At 36.8% G+C, this 21,119-nt stretch overlaps 1 protein-coding gene across 3 annotated transcripts in view; it reads right to left on the reverse strand.

Moving 5' to 3' along the window:
- PDE10A (phosphodiesterase 10A) overlaps positions 1–21,119 on the reverse strand; it is a 388,058-nt gene that overhangs the window by 41,834 nt on the left and 325,105 nt on the right. For all 3 annotated transcript variants that reach the window (XM_068938929.1, XM_068938931.1, XM_009680921.2), the window contains 4 exons: positions 7,572–7,712; positions 5,142–5,297; positions 2,264–2,314; positions 281–339 (listed from right to left, as the gene is read on the reverse strand). In XM_068938929.1, the coding sequence (XP_068795030.1) occupies positions 281–339; positions 2,264–2,314; positions 5,142–5,297; positions 7,572–7,712 (407 nt within the window). The remainder of the gene's footprint in view (positions 1–280; positions 340–2,263; positions 2,315–5,141; positions 5,298–7,571; positions 7,713–21,119) is intronic.

Raw genomic sequence — 21,119 nt, forward strand, 5'->3', positions numbered from 1 at the left:
ATAAGTAATGCATAAAAAACAAACAACAGCAAATAAACTGAGCAAGGTGTAATTGGATGTTCCATTTTCTCCATACACAGAAACAGAAAACATTTTAACAGGTATGCACCACTGCTACCCACATCATTCGTTCCGGTCCTTGTGCTAAAGTCTGTCTGCCTTTTAAGGTGTGTGTTGCGTGTGTTTGTGGGCTACACTGTAAATCTGATGAATTAGAAGAGCTGAGTTAGACAAGTTAAAGAAAATAAATTGATGAGATTACAGTACAAATCACACTTACTTCGATACATCAAGCAAGAAGTCATTCAGCTCAGTCTGCTTGGCAAGGCCCCTGCACACCTGGAAGCACAAATCATGTTATCGTTTGTTCCAAGAGAACACAGAAGTGAGAGGGAAACTGAAATCATATAGTCTACTTGTTTAATATGTATTAAAAAAATACTACTCAGCGTATATACATGTTACAGCACTACATAAAATCTATTACAAAGTTGGCTTTGTGTGCTGGGCTTCAACCTTGCCTATCTAACTGCTGAGTTACAAACGTCAAACGTGATTAACACCTTTCTTAATTCTCTTTGAAAGATGTTGGTTGTGACGTTTGTATGTGCTTTCTCACAGACTGCCCCTGAATGTGGTTACAAAATCAACTTAACTCTACTTCCTCATCCAGATCCTCAACTCTGCTGAGAACGTCAAATATCTTATTTGCTTTCTTCCTAACCCTTATTCTTTTGCCACTTTTTTCTAGGTTGTAAAGGAGCACGTAGGCACAAATAAAGAAGGAAATCAGACAAGCTTACCTAAACTTTTTGCCCAATAAAGACAAATAATGTATGCTCATCTTTTGGAGAAATCAATTGGAACATGAACACTAAAAATAACGTATACATACTATATTCTAAAAACAAAGTGTTAGACAAAACAAAGCTCTGACCTGTACTTTTACTTCATCTAATTTCATATTCAGTATCAAAAGTACAATTGTACATCTGTACATTACTAAAGCAAACATGGAGGTTAAAAAAAGAAAACAAGCCTTCATTTTATCTGTTACACAATAAAATACCATTTATATCTGGTAATATCTTGCATCTGTGCAATGCAGATATAAATAACTGCAAAATACGACAAGCTTTATCCACAAGTCTGACTCTTGCATATAATAAAGTAACTAGGTACAATTTCTAGATACATAGTTTCCTAAAATATAACCGTAAGCCTGATAGGCAAGGCCTAACAACAGATCAAACTCTACCCATTCTTCCCAACAAGAACTTCAGAGAGGAGAGTGCTCTGTTTAAGTCCAGAGGAACCAAAGGGAGAGAAATGAAAAAGATCAATGGACAGGCTTAAATTATGTTTTCCGTGTGTTGTTTTCCTATGTGCGAAAGACTTCTCAGTTAAAGACATAGTCATTATCATAAAGTGAAAGGAAGTTACAACTGTACACAACGGCAATTCTGATACTGTACAACAGTTTAAGCCAGCTAATTCTGTCTAAATGTGCCATCGTGAATGATCAGCCTAAACAAACTCAATAGTTTGCAGCACTGGGGTGAAAAAGATTAGATTCTAGAAAAGGAGAGCAGGAAACCGTGCAAGTCTTCTGAAAGGTGTAAGAAAAACATTTTGAAAAAGAGAGGAATGTAACAATCTTCTCCCTGTGAGTCGAGGCAAGAATCTATTTCTGTGTTTTCTCTGAGATGATGGAATATGTTCAGTTTTCAGTGTTACTGACTTCTACTACCTGAAATATGAAAACCTGTGGCGACATAAGAATCATGCGCTGGGGTTTGCTAGAGCAGGTAGCAGCATGAGATGCACAACTAGGGACAGCATGAGATATCCTTAGTGGGAGTAGTTAGTGCACAAGAAGCAGCTAGCAGGGATGGCTTAAAACAGGCTTTGGTACCCAGCAAATCCTAGTAATCTCAAACTGAGTTACTGTAGGAGGAGAAAAGCAACTAGTTGGCCTAGCAGTTGCCTCCTTGACAAGGAAAGACTGTAAAATTGTTATAATTCTACTTCAACAATTATCTACTTCATTAAAGTTTATTTAATACAATTATAGTTTGTTAAATTATTTGATTCAGAGTTGCAAGTGAGGAAGACTAGCTCAATGAACACCAGAAATGTTACCATGTTTTTCCCAGCTTCCCGGAAGGGGCTTAACATCAATGTTGTAGTAGAGACTGCTATTTAAAGTTGAACATAACCCATGTTTCTAAACAATGAAAACAGAAAAACAACCCGCACTCACTTGTACTTGATGTATTGCTACTGAAGCCCATGCAAGATTTGCTGTTGCAACCTGAAACAAAAGAGAAAAAACTAACTCTGAAGAAACTGAAAATTTCACATCAGTTACATCACAGTTTTCTCTATCCAGCTGCTCAATGAATTGAGGAAACTGTTTCAGACAAAGACTAGTGGTAACAATTTGTGGGAAGACATTTATTTCATGCAAGTTGCAGTATACTTGCAAATATTTCAATTTCAGTAAGGTACATGCAGTCACAGGAGAATAATCCTCATTTTTTGTGTCACAAGGATGCTTATCAACGTTCTTCAGAAGCAGTATGGGGGATTCATCAGCTCGGGAACAAAAAATAAAAACAACTCTCCCATAATTTAAGGGGCTTTAAGAATTATATTATATACACCGATGAAAGGAATCTGCCATAGAACAAAATATCCCATGACATCTTCCTGGGGCTTCACCTTTTCAGTCACAAATGCTTCCAGCTATAAACAGGCACTGTTCCTTTCACTACCATTTTGGTTACAGAAAAAACAGACCTGATCACTCAGCACAAGTGTTTTAAGTATGTCAGTTTCCAGGCAACATTTCAAGCAAATGTCAGGTAAACTGCGGCTAACTAAGATGTGCGACCATGCATAATCTCCTGTCCTTGAAACACATGAGCTTTATAGGAACAGGGAGGACAGAAGTGCAAGAGGTCTGCTGCTGCGTATCCTCCTAATGAACGTTTTTTTCTACAGAACACATGGTGCACATTTTGCAAAAATTGCTAATGGTATCCAAAGCCTTTCTAAAATCTGAAAATGAAAAGAACATTTTAGAAAACTCCCAAAGTGACCTTTAAATATTTATAATATAATGATAAAATATTTTTATTCAGCAGTCAGCCTTTTACAAATACAGCATCAATGAACTTCATTTAAGGAAGGTATTTAATAAAACATAAAAGATATATAGCTGCTTTGCACTGAACAATGCATGTCTAAGACCTATATGAATTTCAGACTGAGTAATGGTTATTATTTAATAGGAAAATATTAACAAATAAATAAATTCTGTGTAAGCAGCAGAAGTAATAAAGCTTCCTTCTGTATCAATCCCTGTTCTTTGCTCTGTGACCATGAACACTAGCACCACCATAATATTCTAAGCCCTCTACCATAACCTCTGTCTGCTGGAGAGAAGATACCAGGTGCCACACTGAGGCTGAAGCCACACATGTGCTGACCGACCAGCTAACATACAAGCATGTGCATCAGATTAGGCCACTTAGGTTACTGATAACCAGAACACATAAGGGACAAATTCTGCTGTTTTTTTCCTTCCTTGGGAGGACTAGTTCTGCTATCTCTCGTCTACACAGTTTCTGTTTTTTCCCCCAAAATAATTACTCTTCACTACAGCTAAATTAAAGAGCATACATACTCCACAGTGCATCTTGTACCATTGTCCAGACAATACACCTGGCTAGAACTCACCCCATTTCCTCCTAGCCTTTGTGTTCAAGTTCCCTTCCCTTGGAAAAAAGGGTACAGACAGAAATAGTGCATTTCTGAGTCATCTTATATGGAGATGGGATATAACATGGATCCACACCTACATCTTAGAGTAAGATACGCTTCTGAAACCTTTAATAAACCTTTCATTTTCAGATTTGTTTGTACTTGGCTAACAACTTGTAACATAAGCTTGAGAGAAGGACACATATGGACAGCATAATTCCACAGGCCTTATACAATAAATCACATAGTGTAGAGAACTGTCACAGAAATGTGAAGATGGGTATGAATGGGAATAATGGAGGTGGAAGCATCAGAAAGAGTAAATAGCAGAAGAGGGCTTTAAGAATGGCACGTAGTGATGGCACCTAGATTAGCAGGTCATCCAGATACCAGCACATCTACACAAAACCTCCGAGGACACCAGGTCAGGAGATAAAGGATAGTGAGTAAATCCTGATGACTCAGAGAGGTGTGACAGGCTGGAGATGCAAAAGACCACAATCACTGTCAGCTCCTAAAGAGTGAAAAAAAGCAGACCCAAAAGCAGCACGTTTGCCAACCTAAGAAGAAAATAGGAGACATGAGGACTCTACAGCTGGCATCCCTTGTCCTCTTTGTCATTGCAAGGAATCCTGGAGAGACTACCTGGATACACATCTCGGTGCTCGACTCTTGGAAAAGACCACCTGGATACACACATTTTGGTGTCTGTGAGTGCATCGATATGAGAATGTGAATGTGAATGAGTGAAATCTCTTTTGCTTCAGTTTTGTTTTAAAATAAAATCACTTTCCCCTCCTGTGAGATCTACGATTAAGACTTGCTATACTGCTGCTTCAATTTTGCAACATTATGTCCCACAATAGGGCTCGTTTACTTAAGAAATCACACCATAAAAGCTACTAAAAGAAAAAAACAGTCTTTCCATACTGTAAAAAAAACCTTTATTGGAAAGTTAATATTGTGACCCAAGGTAACTCGGCAGTGTCATTTTACATAAAGTAATTTCATTCTGTTACATTTGATTGATACTTGCATAGATACATTTTCATTCACCTGCTCTACAGTGACTAGCTTTTTGAGTTTATAATCAATAAACAAATTAAATCCCCAAAACTATTATTCCACAAAACAAATTAAATGCTTGACATATCCCTGTAATTGTGTATGTAAATTCTACCTCCTGTTACTGAAAATACAAATCATTCACTATTTCTTCAATAAGTAACATTCAATAATAATGACCTCAAATGTGAAAAAAGTGAAAAACACATACGAGAAGAGTTGAAAGAAGGAAGTTTGGGGGGTTGAAGTGCTGAACATTGCCTTGAAGTGGGAAATTTTAAAACAAACTACAGAAGGCTAGGCCTTACCTCTTGGTGACTAAGATGGAAGGCTTCTTTGCCCCAGTGACGATAAAGCTCCAGGATACCAATCAGATCACCAATTGCAGTGACAATTGGTAAACAAAGAACAGATTGGATACGAGTCCCTGATTCCAGTCCAGTACCTTTGGGAAATCGTTCATCCTAGAAAATGTAAACAGAGTTTGATAAAACATAAATATAATAATATTAATATAAAAGATACATTGACATTTTTCTCCTTCTCCCGGCTGACCAAATCAGCACAAAGTATTAAGACATTTACTGAAAAAAATCATTAAAAATATCTCTCAGCATAATTTCCATATACAAATAATCTTATTAATGCAAAGTTAGAATTGGTTGCAGTATGACTTCCAATTTTCAGTTTGTTTTTAATACATTTTCTTTAATCTCACAGGTAGCAAAAGCAGCACTTCAATGCTAACGCCAGTCTGGATGATGCACAAAGAAAACAAAAGGCATCTGTAATTATGAAGCGGACCGCTCAGATTTCAGCGTTACCAAGCAGCCAGAAGCCCTTGCAAGAGGATAAAAATCAAAACTTGAGGCTAAGGCTTTTGGTTATACAGAGTTATAACCCTAACCAACAGCTCCTGCGGAGGAAACAGATTCTTACTCTCATGCATAATTTTATGGGAACACTTTCTACTTCCCTTGCTTATGCATCCTGAACAAGCCTGCACAAAAGTTACAGGAATAAAGGTTAAAATAATCTATCAACTGCTACCATAGAAGGCTTAATTTTGTAATTTCTGATCTAAATAGGGAATGTCCAAGGCTTTATAGCTTCAGTTCCCCACAAATTAAAATTTAAGAAGAGAGAGACTATCTGTATATCATTAGCAGTCAGGTGCTAACTAGCCTATTCATATGCTAGACCCACTTTGTTGCAAGGCAGTCCCGCAATACTTTGTTCCTACCAGATGATCCCTACAGGCTGTGCTAAGGAAAGGTAAGCATCCCCTGCTGATGAACACACTTGGGGGGGGGGGGGGGGGGGGGGCGGCAGGAAGCTTTCCATTCTCAAAAAACCACCAAGTCATCTGCACCTTAATTGCTAAAATGACAACCAACCTGAATGGCTAGGGAACATATGACAGCCTCTCACAAACTCTAAGGAAAAAGAAAGTGAGAAGAATTTTGCAATATGAACCTCCTGCTTTCACTTTTTAATTCCGGCTTGCAGAGAAAAAGGCTGGCAAGTCTATGTACAAGCGCTTTTATTGCTGAGACACTCCTAAAATCACAGGACAAGCAGACTACCCAGTGCCCTGGTACAGAGAACTACCTACCACACTGCATAGCCTCTGCAGAGGTTCACAATTTCAATTCTACAATGAAAATACGTTAATACATTAGGTTTCTCTTTGGCACCACATACTCATGCATGTTAGCATCTGCACTGTGCATGTACAGAGATGTTTAATGTGCTCATGCAAAAATCACTTAAGAAGAGAAAATTAGTCTCAAGTTCAGTCAACAGTATGCCGATACTGTAAATCACGAAAGAGTTCAAAATTCCTCCCCACTGTATCTCCCTTATTTTTTTATGAACATAAAATCGACTCACGAAATCCTTGTAAGATATTAATTGGAAATTACTAGTGAAACTTTAAGCCCTATATGTTACTAATAGCAAAGACGAAGGCCGCGTAAAAGTTTTATAGCCCATGGTGTATAACGAGTACCAACTGTTACTGCAGAGAAACAGTGTTCTGTGGGATTTTTCTTGTAAGCGTGCTCACATTAAGCATTTAGTGTATTTGCTTATAGCCTGCATTTACCCAGTAAAGTTCATATATTTTTTGAACAAGTACTTCTTAAACTGCACATGACGATGGCCAATCTTGGTCACAGTATCCAAAGATTCTTACTCTGAACACAGCTCAAGAAAAGTAGAAAATAATTAAGACAGCATTCATACTTGCTTTGAGTTCTCAGAAAGTACAGTTTACCAGTTCGATAACATTAGTGTAAGCAGAGATCAAAATCTTGTCTAATTATCAGAATTCCGACTGACATTCTTGTCACTATGAGCCAAGTGTTATAATTAAATCAGACTTTGGTTGGCTATATAGAAATCTTATGTTTGGGACTAGCATACAGAATATTTTAAGGTCAGGAGGGTAAGAGTTTTGACTAATAATGTTTTTCTTTCTAAGCGGCTGTGGTACCATTAGTTCCATTCTTTGACAACAAAAAACATCTGAAGACAAAACATTTTTTTAAGTTTAAAAATGAATGAGATGTTCTAAAATTATTCCATCAAACTAATCCAAACCGAACTCAAATTTATTACCTCAGCAGAGCAGTTGAAAATTATATCATTATACATCCAGCTCGATAAATATTTCAGCACCAAAATATTCTAGGAACATGTTGTATTCATCTCATTAAAAAGAGAAAGTTTTTTACCCCCAGAATATCTTCTACTAACAACGTTTTTCTGGATTTGGCTACGTAAGCAGATACTGTAGTGCCAAGTGCAATGGGCCCTGCAGGAATGAGCCGTGGTTGTCCTTCTTTAGCTCCTGGTGGTGTGAATACACACAGACTCTAGTTAGAAGGAAAAAAAGAAAAAAAAAAGGTATTAGAAAGTTTGGCTATGTTCACAGAGTTACTGCGCTACATATATAGTGCAAAAGATTGAATACAGGAAATAATGCAAGAAATGCAGCTTTTGCGCTTATGACAATGAGAAGTGTTTGGATAAACTCTGCTCAGTTCTGCCAAATTTTAGGAAATTCTGTTCTAAATTGATCATTGACACAGCAGATAACTCTTCTGCTTAAGACACTTATATCAGGGTCAGATTGTGTTTTTCTTGAAAACATAATGTATCACATACAGAGTCACAGAGGAAAATATCATCTTGTAAAATAAAGATAGTGGGTTTTTTTTTTCCTCCTAGGATGCATTCATTCACTTACTTTAGTATAAAATGCTCAAAAAGTAGAGATGATGTTTAAACTTCTTCTTTATCTCACCCCAAGGAAAAGGTTATTTCAAAATTATCTTGCAACTATATCTCCTGAAACCCAAGTGACTGTATTCATCCCCTTTGCTAGAAGAAGCATCTTACTTGCTGCCTAGCCAAAACTGTCTCACTTGTTGAAAAGTTAGATACAATTATGACAACATTCACATCATGAAAGTCATCCAGAAACATATCATAATTGGTTTATACAACTAAAATATTAAACAAGTTATCATCACCAGAATGAATGAAACTACAAATATTGTATTACAAAAAGAAAATAAACACTTACAAAGGCTGAAGCTGCAAGCCCTTCCATATGCCAAACACCCTTCAAAGCTAGCTAGTTCATGAATCATATACTTTAAGGAAAGTCATGTGCCGCAAAACAATGTCCCTATAACATCCTCTCTAAAACAATTCTTCTTTCCCTCAGACAACCCAAAACGAAACAGCCTGTAAGTGACGGCAGGTATTAAATAGTCACAAAACTGCAATGAAAGCCCATTTCCAAGAGCAGCAGTAGAAATATACCTTCATACAAGCAAAAAGTTTCATCTTCTGTTTCCTTTATCTGCGTCCATCTCCTTACATCCATCAACTTATATGGCTACTAACTGTACAGAATCCCAGAGATTCTCAAACTTTTAAAGCGTTTATCATTGTCACACCCTATCAGCTGAGCAGGGCTATTACCCCTTTATACACAAATTGAAGATAGGCACATGAAGAATACAAGACTTTTTCACTGTCACATAAAATGTGAGAATGTAGGGATCCATTAGGGTGCAGGGTGTATTTCCAAGACTTCAGCTTAACGTCCTGTCCTCTTGAGCCAACCCTCCTTACATATTCCTCATAATCACATAACTAAAGCACGGCTTCAGAGATCAACCTTCTACTGGCAAATTGTGTTTTCTTATTCTCTGAAATCAATGATCCAATTTATTTAACTGGTAAAATTGCTTGACCGGGGGAGTATATGGAGAACTTCCATACTAACTCTACTTGTAAATAAATTCATGATTTCAGATTAAGATCAGCCAGCACATGAAGTAAAGATGAAATATTTCAAGCAAACACCCTTGACAGGAAAACATAAAATAAAAAATATGCATAAAGCACAGGTGGCAGTACCACCAAGAGAATGTATTACTAACTTTCCCAGCAAGAATAACATGTTCTGCCACTCTTGCGTACTCATCAATTTTACTGTCAGACTTTGCTTTCTTTAGGACTGTTACAGGTATCAATTTCCTGACATTCTATAGCATCACCAGTAACTGTAATTAATATTAATTACATTTCACCTATCTGCTACATGCATCATTCCCAAAGTTTTCTGTAATGGCAGATGAAAGCGGATGGCCACAAGTATTCTTCGGCTATGAGAGACTCCAGTAGCTCAGAACGTAACATTGCCTTGAAAGATGGAACAAAGTAATTCTATTTTGTTTTAAAGAAGATTTCAACTTAGGCATAGCAATAAGTAGGGAACTTCACACTGGACTTGTTAATAATTAAGTATTCTTAAGTATCAAGTATTATACGTATGCACAATTCTCTGCAGAAAAAACAACAGGAAATCCTATAAAATCGATGGGCCTGATTCTTTAAAGAAATTACGTGAATTCTGGGCACTGTTAAATCAATGTAATTCCTCTTATTTCACTCTCCTCTATATACTTTTAGATACTTGTGAGGTCATCACTGCTAACATGCCTGAGTGCCTCCCAGTCTCTAACTACGCATTATTACAACTTCCCTGTCAGGCAGCAACATTATCTTCATTTTACAGATGGGAACTAAGATTAAAAAAAATTGTATCATATGGTTATTTCAGCTGAGGCTCCAACCACCGTTCAAGTGCAAATTCCACAGCTCACTACACAGCCTATATAATGCCTTGCCATTATGGCTCACGACTAGAGCAACCAAACGGACCACAGAAAACTGGTGCGAAGGGAAAGAGACAGACTTCAGAGGTTAACAGTTACCATCTTGGGCCCTAGGGGATGGGGGCACATTACCAAGCAGGTCATATTCTCCAGCACAGACTATTAAAGGTGTCATTCGCATGGGAAAGTTTTGCATCTACTGTCAGTTGTGGGAAATGATGTGAGATGTATCCTTTCATAATTATCTTTTCTTTGTTTTGCAAATGTAGTAGGCATGTCATAAAATATATTAAACAATTCCAAAAGACAGGTCACGCACTGAAATGTTCAGAAACAAAGGAGTTGCAATATAAAGAACCACGTAGGTACCCTTGCAGTGATGAATGCACCTTAGCTGTAATAGATTAGCAGCTTTTTGAAGGAGAGTTGGACTTTATGCTGAGGAATAAAGAAATAGTCAAATGAATGATAGTCAACTCAGAAGACAGAAAAAAGTATCAAACAGTGACAAGGGAACAAGAAAGAAGGAAACTGAAGAGATGTGAAATGCCTTTCATCAGTAAATTACAGACTGAGAGTAAGAAAAAAAAATACAGATTGGAAGTAAGAAAAAAAAAAAAAAACAATACCATCTGGCTAGTTCTTTCATGCCTTCCTGCATGTCCAGGGTCTGTATTCTCACATGCAGATCACCCAAAACACTTTTAGAAGAGAAGCAAGCTACTCAATAGGGTGCACCGCTGTAGCTGCTAGTAGATCAGATTTGAGATATACAGTTAGGACCACATAGAGAAGCTGTATATGACCTGCAGACTCCCCTGTTACACTTGCTGTGTTTGATGTTGGTATGGCGGCGGGGAAGGGGTACTGCAGTATTTTAGCATAGATAGTATGAATTATACAAATTGTATTCCTCCCTACGTAGTATCCTATTACGGAAATCCTAGCCAAAACAGGAGTGAAATTTATCTCAGAAGAGACAGCAGTCCAGGGGCTAGGGCATGTGTTGGGTTCAAAAGGAAAAAACACTCAAGATTCCGATCAAACTTGTAAGAGCGTTTCTGTCTTGTTTTTTAGGAGAAACTCAGGAAGACCTTGGCATCATCCAGACATAAAATAGGGAACATTCTGAAGTCTTAAAAAAGTTCAACAAGACAAGAAAAACAATTTTGCACTCAGTTCTTCTTCTGCTAATAGCATGATGTGGATGAAAATTAAACTACCTTAGAAATTAAGATAAAGCAGTCAAATAGTGTTTTAGCTCTGACAAGACATTTCTGTATGCTTTATTTTATACTTCTCACGCAAGTGGAAAGAAAGATATTTTCTTCGTGGAGTAGCTCTACTGAACACGAACCAGATATATCCATTTTTACGTCTTGCGTTACGGTGTGAGGACATGAAATCTTGAAGATTTCTGTTTATTCTGATGTAAACTTCAACCCTATTCTCCAAATCCCCACACTCCCATTTACATTCACAACTTCTTTTAAGAGTGGTCTTTAAGGTACAAAGACACTGGACAAGCTAGAATGCTTATTTTACATTATCCATATGCTACTAATAATATCCAAACAATAATAATAACAATAATAATATAATAATATACAAATAATATTTAACTGAAAACAATGTTTCACAGTTACTTGTCCTTATAAGCGTAAAACAAGTTTCATGACATAACACACATCATAGAATAAAAAAAATCTACATAACAGATGCAAGAAAAGCATCTCATGAGCCAAAAAAATTACTTTAATAAAACTCAAGAAACCACAGTTCATAATTTAATAAATGTTCTGATATAAAAACTATTTTTAAAATGATTCACAAACTATTTGACCTGCTAAACTATATGCTTCTAGAAAAAAGAAAGATTTACTATGAAAAAAGTACTTTTATAGTAGGAACAGTAAAGCTATAATGTGTTCAGTACCAAAAAGGTGGTTCATATTGTGCAGTATTGCATAATGCTGGAGCTGAAACATATAATGCTTAAAGTTCGAATTATGGAGTCTGAGTAGTAGAGTAAATCAAATTAAATTAACAGGACACTAAGCTGAGACCAAAGCTGATACCTCCTATACTTTGAAGATTAACACTTTTATTCACACCATTCTTTTTACTTCTTCTTAAAACGTAATTGGTCCTTTATGCCAAAGTAACTGTGTGTGATGCTCAGTAAAGTAACTGCGTTATTTAAATTACGTGTATAAAATAGCTTTTCCACACTGCTTTTCTGATTCATGCCCATAATTAAATATAAAACAAAATGCAAATCTTTCTCTTCTTAGAAACTGCATCTCAAAACAAAACAAAACAAAAAACCCCAACAATCAGCCATTATCATTAGAAAACAAAGAACTTGCTTCCAGGTACGCCCATTCTTCTCCAGAAGGGGCCTTCAACGGATCTTCAATGGCCAATATACTGTGTCCTTGTTCACACTACAAAGTTTTGCTAGCAAAAGTTGCTTTTGTCAGCCTATTCTTTCACGTGTCCTTGTGTAAACATGAGTTTGGCTGGTAAACCCCTCCGTTGTTACTACTGTAAATTATTGTTGTGAGTAGGCACTCTTCTATTGGCAAAAGCAGGAGGACGCTCTCTTACTTCTAGTGATAAAAATAAGTATTCTTCCTCACTCTCCCTCTGTATATGTAGAAAAGCACAGTTCTGTGCAAGGACAGAACCAGCTAAACCTGATCAACCTTTGATCTCCAAAGTAAGAAAATCATCGATAATCTTTTTCTGACCACATAGCACTACTAAAAAGACAGATAAATTCTGTCATAACCATATATAAACTGCAATTAGCCCATAAGCTTCTATCATTCCACACTCTTACTATTTAAATACATCTAATAAAGTTGTTAGTATGTTCCATGTACGATCAATTTGAATGAGTTTAAACATTTATCGCCAATAAAAAATGTGCAGATTTTTTGAATTTTGTTGTTTTGCTTTGCTTTTTTCTAAACGTAGCTTTTGAATCCTAGAAACCATCAATGGCTTTAAGGGATTCACTTTAATTACCACTGTGAAGAGACATCCAAAAGCATCAGGTTTTTCACATCACCTATCCAGCTCATGCTGCATATTTTTCCTTTATCGTCACAAAGTACGTATAAAGTACTGCACCAATAGGAAAATTTGGGGTTCATCTAATCTCTCCTAGCCATGGAACACTCCAGTATCCTTTCAATTTACAAATGCACGTGCAAATTATCCTGCACCAGCTCAAAGGGGAATTAGACAAGTTCCCATGCAGGTATCAGTTACATGGTATATAGTTTCAGAAGTAAACGAAGCAATGGATAGACTGGGACCCTTTGTAACGCTTGCACTTTTTTAGTAGTTTTAATACTTTATTTCAAAAATAAAAATAGACATGAGAAGTCTGCATTTCTGGTAATGACACTGAAAAGCAACTGACAATCAAAGAAAGGAACCAGGCAATTTTCAATAGCAAGTTAAAACAATGGTGAAATAAATTTGGGAATATAAATGAATATATAAAAACCTGTAATTTCCCTAATACAATACAGATAATCCATGATGCAGTAAAGGGAAGAGGTTAAGAAGACAGTGGGATGCCTATACACAGCCTACAGTATCTTTTGCTGCCAAAACCACCTGCAGTGAGAATATAAGTTAGTATCAGAAACAGCTAAACATGAATAACGCTTTACCGACACTGCCATACCATTGCCTGTCTACTAGCAGAAGGTAAGCAATAAAAATATCTAGTGTAGACAGAACATTAGATATCTCCACTACTAATGAAGGAGAAGTTAAATAAGATGGGAGAGTCACTTTGGGTTTGATAAACAACCAAAAGAGCAGGTACTGGCTTGGAGAGCCAGTCCTTCAGGAGCTGGGACTCACTTTCTGACACCCTGCAGCCTATGGGACTCCAAAATGTGTCTGCAAAGAGAGTAACCAATCAAAATAGTTGTATTTTGATCTGTTACCCTTTATTCCAGACACAAGCTGAATCTTTTTGCACATACAGGAAAGGGCAAACCCAGAAACCCTGCTATTAGTCTTTTTTCAACCAGTTCCATGTGGTGATGGAGTTCTCCCTTTAAATGTACTTGCTCAGCAGAGCTCTGAAGTCTGAGAGCAGAAGCCTCCGATACATTATTCAAAACTCAGAGCCCAAAGGATCCTTTCTTTCTCACTTTCTGTGACATGGCAGATTGTTCTAACTGGACTCAAAAATCTTGAAGTTAGTGAAACTTCCTAGTTTAAGTTCTTAATTCACTTTGATAAAGTCTTCAACAAAAAAATTGCTATGAATTTGGCCTACTGTATGTTATGCTGAATAAAAAATGACTATTTTTCTAATGCAAGTAGCTCAGCCATTATTTGTGATTTCTGTAACTGTTTCAAAGCATTACATATCACTGATTTCGGCTGGAAACAACTTTCTAATCAAAATTAAATGTATTTTTAGTTACAGGGCTAAGAAAGAAAAAAGCACAATCATTCAATTACTAACCACACAATTGATGGGTTTGGGATTTTAGTTTTCTTCTTGCTTTTTTTTTCCTGTCTATCTTGAAATTCACAGTGACCAACTTAAACTAGTTTTATCAAGATAGTAATTTATCACCTGAATATTAAAATTCTGGCTTGGAATCCACTAATGACCATTATCATGATCATGTGAAGAAAGAGGTGCTTAAAAAACAACAACAACAACAACAACAAAATTGAACTAAAATACAAAATCCAAATGTAATAAAATTCACCTTTTCACACGCACTTTAGGTATATGCAACCTATTGTAAACTCAAATGTCTTGTTTAAATGCTAATACATTAAGAAGTCTTCCAATTTGCAGGAACAAGGTATGATGCACACTCTAACCAGTTCTTGAAGGGTATTAACAAGAGAGCATCCTCGATTACCAGTTAAACACAGCAAATGGCTTTCAGATCCATAGCCAAATTAGTCTGTAAGTAAGCCACAGCACTATGGCTCTTGATGCTCTCCTCTTGGTGCCATGCACTTTGTCTGCGGGAAATATGAAGTAACTTACCTCAAACTTCTCTTATTGTGGCTGAAAAAACCCTCGTTTGTAACAACTAAGAGCATGCACAAGTAGAACTACTGATATTCACCTTGTTATGCTGAGGTAACAGGGCCCCACACTTGGGTTTTCTACTGAAAATCTAATTCTTGACAGAGGCAACGGATCACAATCACAGTAGAAGAAAAGATAAAGAGTAGCAACCCAAGTCTCCTAACCTATATCATCAACTTCTCCTGAAATATACTCTTTCATAGTCAGAGACTATCTGCAGTTTTCACGTGCTTTCAGTCTTGGGCTATTCAGATGAGAAGGTCAACTACAGGTATAATTCATACTATGTATGAATTAGGCCATGGGAATCCAGCAGAACACCAAATCCTGGTCCACAAAGGCTAGGAACCGTTCAACTAACTGTAAGTTTCCTGGGACTAGATTTGAGCCACAAATATGTATTGTTTGCTGTTTCACAAGCTGCTCAATTGTGTCTTCTTTTTTAATAATACTTCTTATAACTAGGCAAATACCAACCATAAACTTTTTTTTTTTTAAATAAAGATAAGAGCCTGGTTTTATGATTAGAATGAGGGTTGAAGTATACACATGATAAGCGTTCCATTAACAAACTGTTTTTCATGGTAAGGGTGACTGGATCCTGCTCCAGTTTTGCAGATAAAACTGGCCCTGAAAACACTTAATGGAAAATGATTTAACATTCAAGCGACATTAAATGGAAGCTTTAATACTATAGCATTGCTGTATGACTTGATGCTTGGGAAAAAAAGAAAACATTAAAGAGAAATGGCAATTAAGCAAGTTGATATCAAGTGGGCTTTATGGTATTTGCTCCTGATCTCCTTTTCTGTTCAGTAAGAGTGGCCAGTTTTTACTCTTGGTAAAGGATTGACAACCTACACCTAAAACCACAGAGCTGAACAATAAAATTATTTGCAGATTATGTACAAAGACCGTGCCATAAGGCCAGGTTTTTTGCATGAATAAAACTTATCACAATAAGCAATGATGACCAACAAAACTAATCAAAAGTGATTTGGAAAGTATCCCCAGGCAAGAAGCTTGGATTTGTAGTTTGTCTCGGCTGAAGTAGTAGTCCAGTGCTACCACACTAAAATTTGGAAGAGCTACAGCCAACTGTGTCCTGAGTTTAAACACAAGTGCAGCAATTCTATTATAGGAAGCAGACAAGGACTAAAGAATAAAAAAACCCAGCAGCTACCTGTTTTTGTTTGTTTGTTTTTAAATGGAAACCTTGGTAACTGACCACATACTTGAGAAATTTGCATTTTTAAATTACATTGTGTGTAAGTATGTTGGTAAAAGAGACAAATGTTGGATAACTGTGAAATAAAGACAATGCACTTCTATGCTGTACAACAACTAGTGGGGGGGGGGGGTTATGTTTATATAGTTTTTTTTTTAAATGACATCAATTTCGAAGTGCATTTCATGCCTGAAAACTTTCTGATCGACTCACGTAACTGAAAAACACCTCAACGGTTACACCAGTTCACTGATACAGAAAACTAAGGTGAGACAGCTCTCTCCCACTCGCTCTGTTTTAAGGCATGATCAATGAAGCTTCTTCTGAAATATGTCTGTTCGGACAATTCTCAGAGACCTCCAGTGATGAGGATGCCTCAAGCTCTCACAGGCTACATGCTGCCGTGCTTCTTTACAGCCACAACTGAGGAGGCTTTCCTAACATCAATCTAAGCCCACTATTTTTTGTCCTATCCATTACAGGTATAGAAAAAGAAATGATACTCCCCTACTCTGCCTTATCCAGACGTACCTTCACCCCTCAACTTTCTTTTCATTAGGCTTGGACTCTCTTCAAATCCTCCAAATTTTTCTTCCAGTGTAGTGCTTAAACTAAACATATTGTTCCACCTGAGGCCTTGCCAGTGTAGAAAGGAATGGGAAATTCACTTTGCATGAAGATTAGTTTCTGCTTCCACCACATAGCACAGTGTCTTTTTTTGCAACAGCAATGATACTCCTGACTCATATTTACCTCTATGTTCACTATAACCACCACAATCTTTCTCAAAGATATCCACTGCCCTCCACAGAAAGATACAATCTATGTACAGAGCCCTGCATTTGTCCTCACTGAGTCCAGCTTCTTCAGATCAATTTCACGTCCTATGCAAATGTAATATGACTATTCTCTTCCATCATCTGACTAATGAAAATACTGAGTAAAACCAGGATCCAGGATAAAATCCTTGGGAATGTATGCAATATACTTTTCCATCCTGATACTGAGCCACAAATAACTAGTCTCCGAGTAATTTTCCAAACAGTTCTGTGCTCTACCTGTTGTATTTTCATCCTAGTCAGTCTATCTGAATAGCAAATGATAACAGGATCAAAATTTCACTAAAAAGTATCTTGACAGTTACTCATTTTCTCTCATTTTGATAATGCATTTATTCAAAGCTGAACTGAGACATCATATTCTTTCATTCTCCTTTCCACTCCCTTCTTCAAGGTTAAACTTCAGATTTTCCCAAATCCAGTTTTCTTGTTCCTCACATATCCTTTATGATTTTTCAGATGGCAACTCAGAGATCTGTCAGACAGCTGTTTAGCTTCACGTGGTAAAGGCCCGGCCAAGTGATAAACACCTAACTTCGCTAAATACTTTCTAATTTGTTCTTTCCCTATTCAAACCTGAGGTCTTCCTTTTTGTCTCAGGTATTATGATAGCCACATGATCACCTTTGATCTGTTTACTGAAAAGTGAGGAAAAACAGCATTAAACACTTCCACCTCTCCAGCCTTCCCTCTCTGCTGAGTATCACTACTCACTGGCAAGTAAGAAAGCAAGATTTCTTCCACTTCATAGAAAAAAAAAAAGAGTACGTAAAGGTAGAATTAATTCCGTGATAAACATCAACATTTTCTGAAGTGTCTTGCAACTAGAAGAGTGTTCACGTGGAAACATGGTTAAAAGACTTACGTTTCAGAGATGATGCCTACCTGAAAATCATGCATCTCAGGTTGGCACAAAAAAACCGGCAGCTTGCAATGATGAGATGCCTCTCCTTGGTGCTTAGTAATTCAAGTCACTCCATAAATTCACTAGGTGGCACTGCATATCAAGCTGCAACAATTTCTGTATGACCAGATATTCTAGAACAGCTTAATTACGTATACCCTGAAGCACAGAGTAAGTGCACATATTTGTGGCCTCACACAATTATGTCCTACAGTAAAGCTATTGTAAACCCCTATCTGAAGCAAGGATGGTCTGTTTGTCAATGCAATTTACAGTTTCAGGAAATAAGTAACGCTCACAACATTTAATAAAAGCTACTTTAAGTGTATGCCTATTAAATTCCAACTCATACATCTTTATGTAGGAATCACAATGTAACCATGTGTGAATTACTCACACAAATAAGGACTTCACAGAAGAAGCAGATGAAGAATCAGTTAATATAATAACATATTAGAAACTCTGTAGCTTTGGTAAGTATTTTGGAAATATTCCCTTGCAAAGATGTCTGCTTATAGGCTTAAATCCATGCCTAGCTAGCATGGTACTTAGATAGATTGATTTGCATATACACACAATCAAATACTAGGATTTCAGTAAATCCTTTAAGTCTTGTTTAAAGATGATATTCAATTAAGGTCATAACATGAGAAGTTTGAATTGTATTTTCATCCCCACAAGGAATACAACAGAAAACTGAAACAAAGTCCAATCCTCTCCTTGAGAGTTACGAAACACTCCTGTATCATTTGGAAGTGTTTCCAGCTTCTGAGTATAATATGGTATTTGCAAAATGGATGTTATGTACTTTTAGAATAAACCATTTTATTTGCATAACTGCACTAATCCCTGGACAAAGATGATTTCTTAAAGTACATCTACACTGCAGAATGTAAATACACAGACAGTTCAAGAACCACATGCAGAATTGGCACAGTTCTGTTCAGACCATGTTACATGATCAGAAAGCTATATTGTTCCTAGGGCATGCATATTTTGCATTGCATTGTACCATATGTATAGAATATACAAAAACCGGATTCGATGCACAGGGTGACTTTATGGGGAAGCAAGGAGTTGGACATGCAAAGGCACTGACCTGCTTGTGGGCAATCATTTAAAAAGTAGAATCATGGTATCAGAATACCCTTAGCATGGAGTGCAAGCACTCCCAAGCAATCTAAACAACCAGGTCACTAAAATAATTGAATTAGCCACACTCATTCTGGCACCAACTGTGAGTAATGGTTGCATAAGGAAACACACTGTTACCTGTAATTGGTGGGGCAGTTTCCATTTCAAGTAAATTCACTCAACCAAAGTCCCTGAAGGCATTCTGCCCCATCAGCCAGAAACTTCCTTGTCCTTACCCTGTTACCCTAACTCTAATGCAGGTTAAGTTGTAATTTTGTGGATTTCCACAGAGAAAAAGCAAACCAGGCTATAAAGAAACTTTACATATGGACCAGTATTTTAACAAACTCATGAAAGCCAAAAGCAATGACATATTTTCCTCTTCAATTCTACAGTGTGCTTAAGCTGTCTGCAATAGGATACCCTGTTCTAGTACATCCTAGCAGACTGCTTTCAAACACGAGGTGCTCCTATAAGAACCAGTGCTCCTATAAAAGCCAAAGGATAAGCTAATCTAGAGCTTTTCTTCTCACTAAACAAACATGTTTTCAGTTCTTTAAAACAAATGTTTTAACAATATTCTAACATAATTTTCAAGTAAGGGAAGCGTTGTCCATATTAAAAATAGAATTGAAGAAAGACTGGCACTGAACTGTAGGTAACCCACTTAAAAATTGCAATCATAGAGCAGTTTTCTTCCTTCAGTGCTAAGAAATAATAGCACATGGTATGCAGTAATCTTTTGTAGCTTCTCAGTTTGTAAATACCTAGAATTTCTATAAAAGGAAGCCATTTTCTATCCTAACGAGAGACTACTAATTTAATCTAGGCCAAAGGTAGTTACGGAAATCTCATATTCTAAAAACGCTCCTTAACTTAGTTTAATGCACATCAAGATTCTCAGGTTTAGTTTTGTTGTTGCTTTAAACAGGCACAGGTGTACCTATACAAATTTACAGCGGGAGCTGCAACAGACTTGATGCCCTCGCCTTCCATTTTGATCTTGAGCTCCCTAGATGCAGTTGCAATACACATTACTGAAGGTTAGAAAACCCTTTGTGAGACAGGACGATCAAGCTTTCCTCATTCTTACACAATCTCCTCCCACTACCTGATTCGCACAAAGACAGATGCACACACAGGAAAAGCAGCATTCAGGTACAGATTGTTTCTTTGAAAGTATGGTGGAAATAACTTATATTAAGACTAGTTCTGAAACCTGAGGCTGCTGTCTGGATAGATACAGGTGGATTTATGCATCTTTTTAAAGCTAACAAACAAAAAGTAAGATGCTAAAATTAAAAAAAAAAAAAAAGATACACTTTGCTGAACTTGGGAAACTTAAATCTCAAATTAAGCTTCTAAAAACTGACCCATCAAAAAATAAAAGCCATTTTTCAACATGTGGTCACAGATGCTCAGCAACTCATCTACCTTTAATTAATAGGCTTTTTATCACTTCTAAAGTAAAATAATTAACATCAACTTAAAGAATGAGCCCCAGTCTGCCACTTAGGCTATATAGAATCTTTTTGTTCAACCCACTTAACAAAGACACATTTAATAAAAATACACTGCTAGTATTTGCTGGCCAGTGGTTAATATAATTTGGACACATGCTTTAAATTTAATATTTAAGACTCAAAGATACCAAAATTAATTTTCAGTGACAATTTCTTACAAGAAGTAGGCTAATGCATTACCATCTAGTTACAAGAAAATAAACATGGGTCTGGCCCAAAGCCCACTAATGTGAATGGAAAATCTCACACTAGCTTCAAAGGACTTGGGATCAGTCCCTATAATAACTACATGAAGAACATTCCATTTTGGGAGATGCAGCTACACAGCAGTGGTTAAGAAAGTCAATGTGTGTTTTTAGTGGGTGGAACTT

The sequence above is a fragment of the Struthio camelus genome, chromosome 3, assembly GCF_040807025.1.
Source record: "Struthio camelus isolate bStrCam1 chromosome 3, bStrCam1.hap1, whole genome shotgun sequence".
Taxonomy (NCBI): Eukaryota; Metazoa; Chordata; class Aves; order Struthioniformes; family Struthionidae; genus Struthio; species Struthio camelus.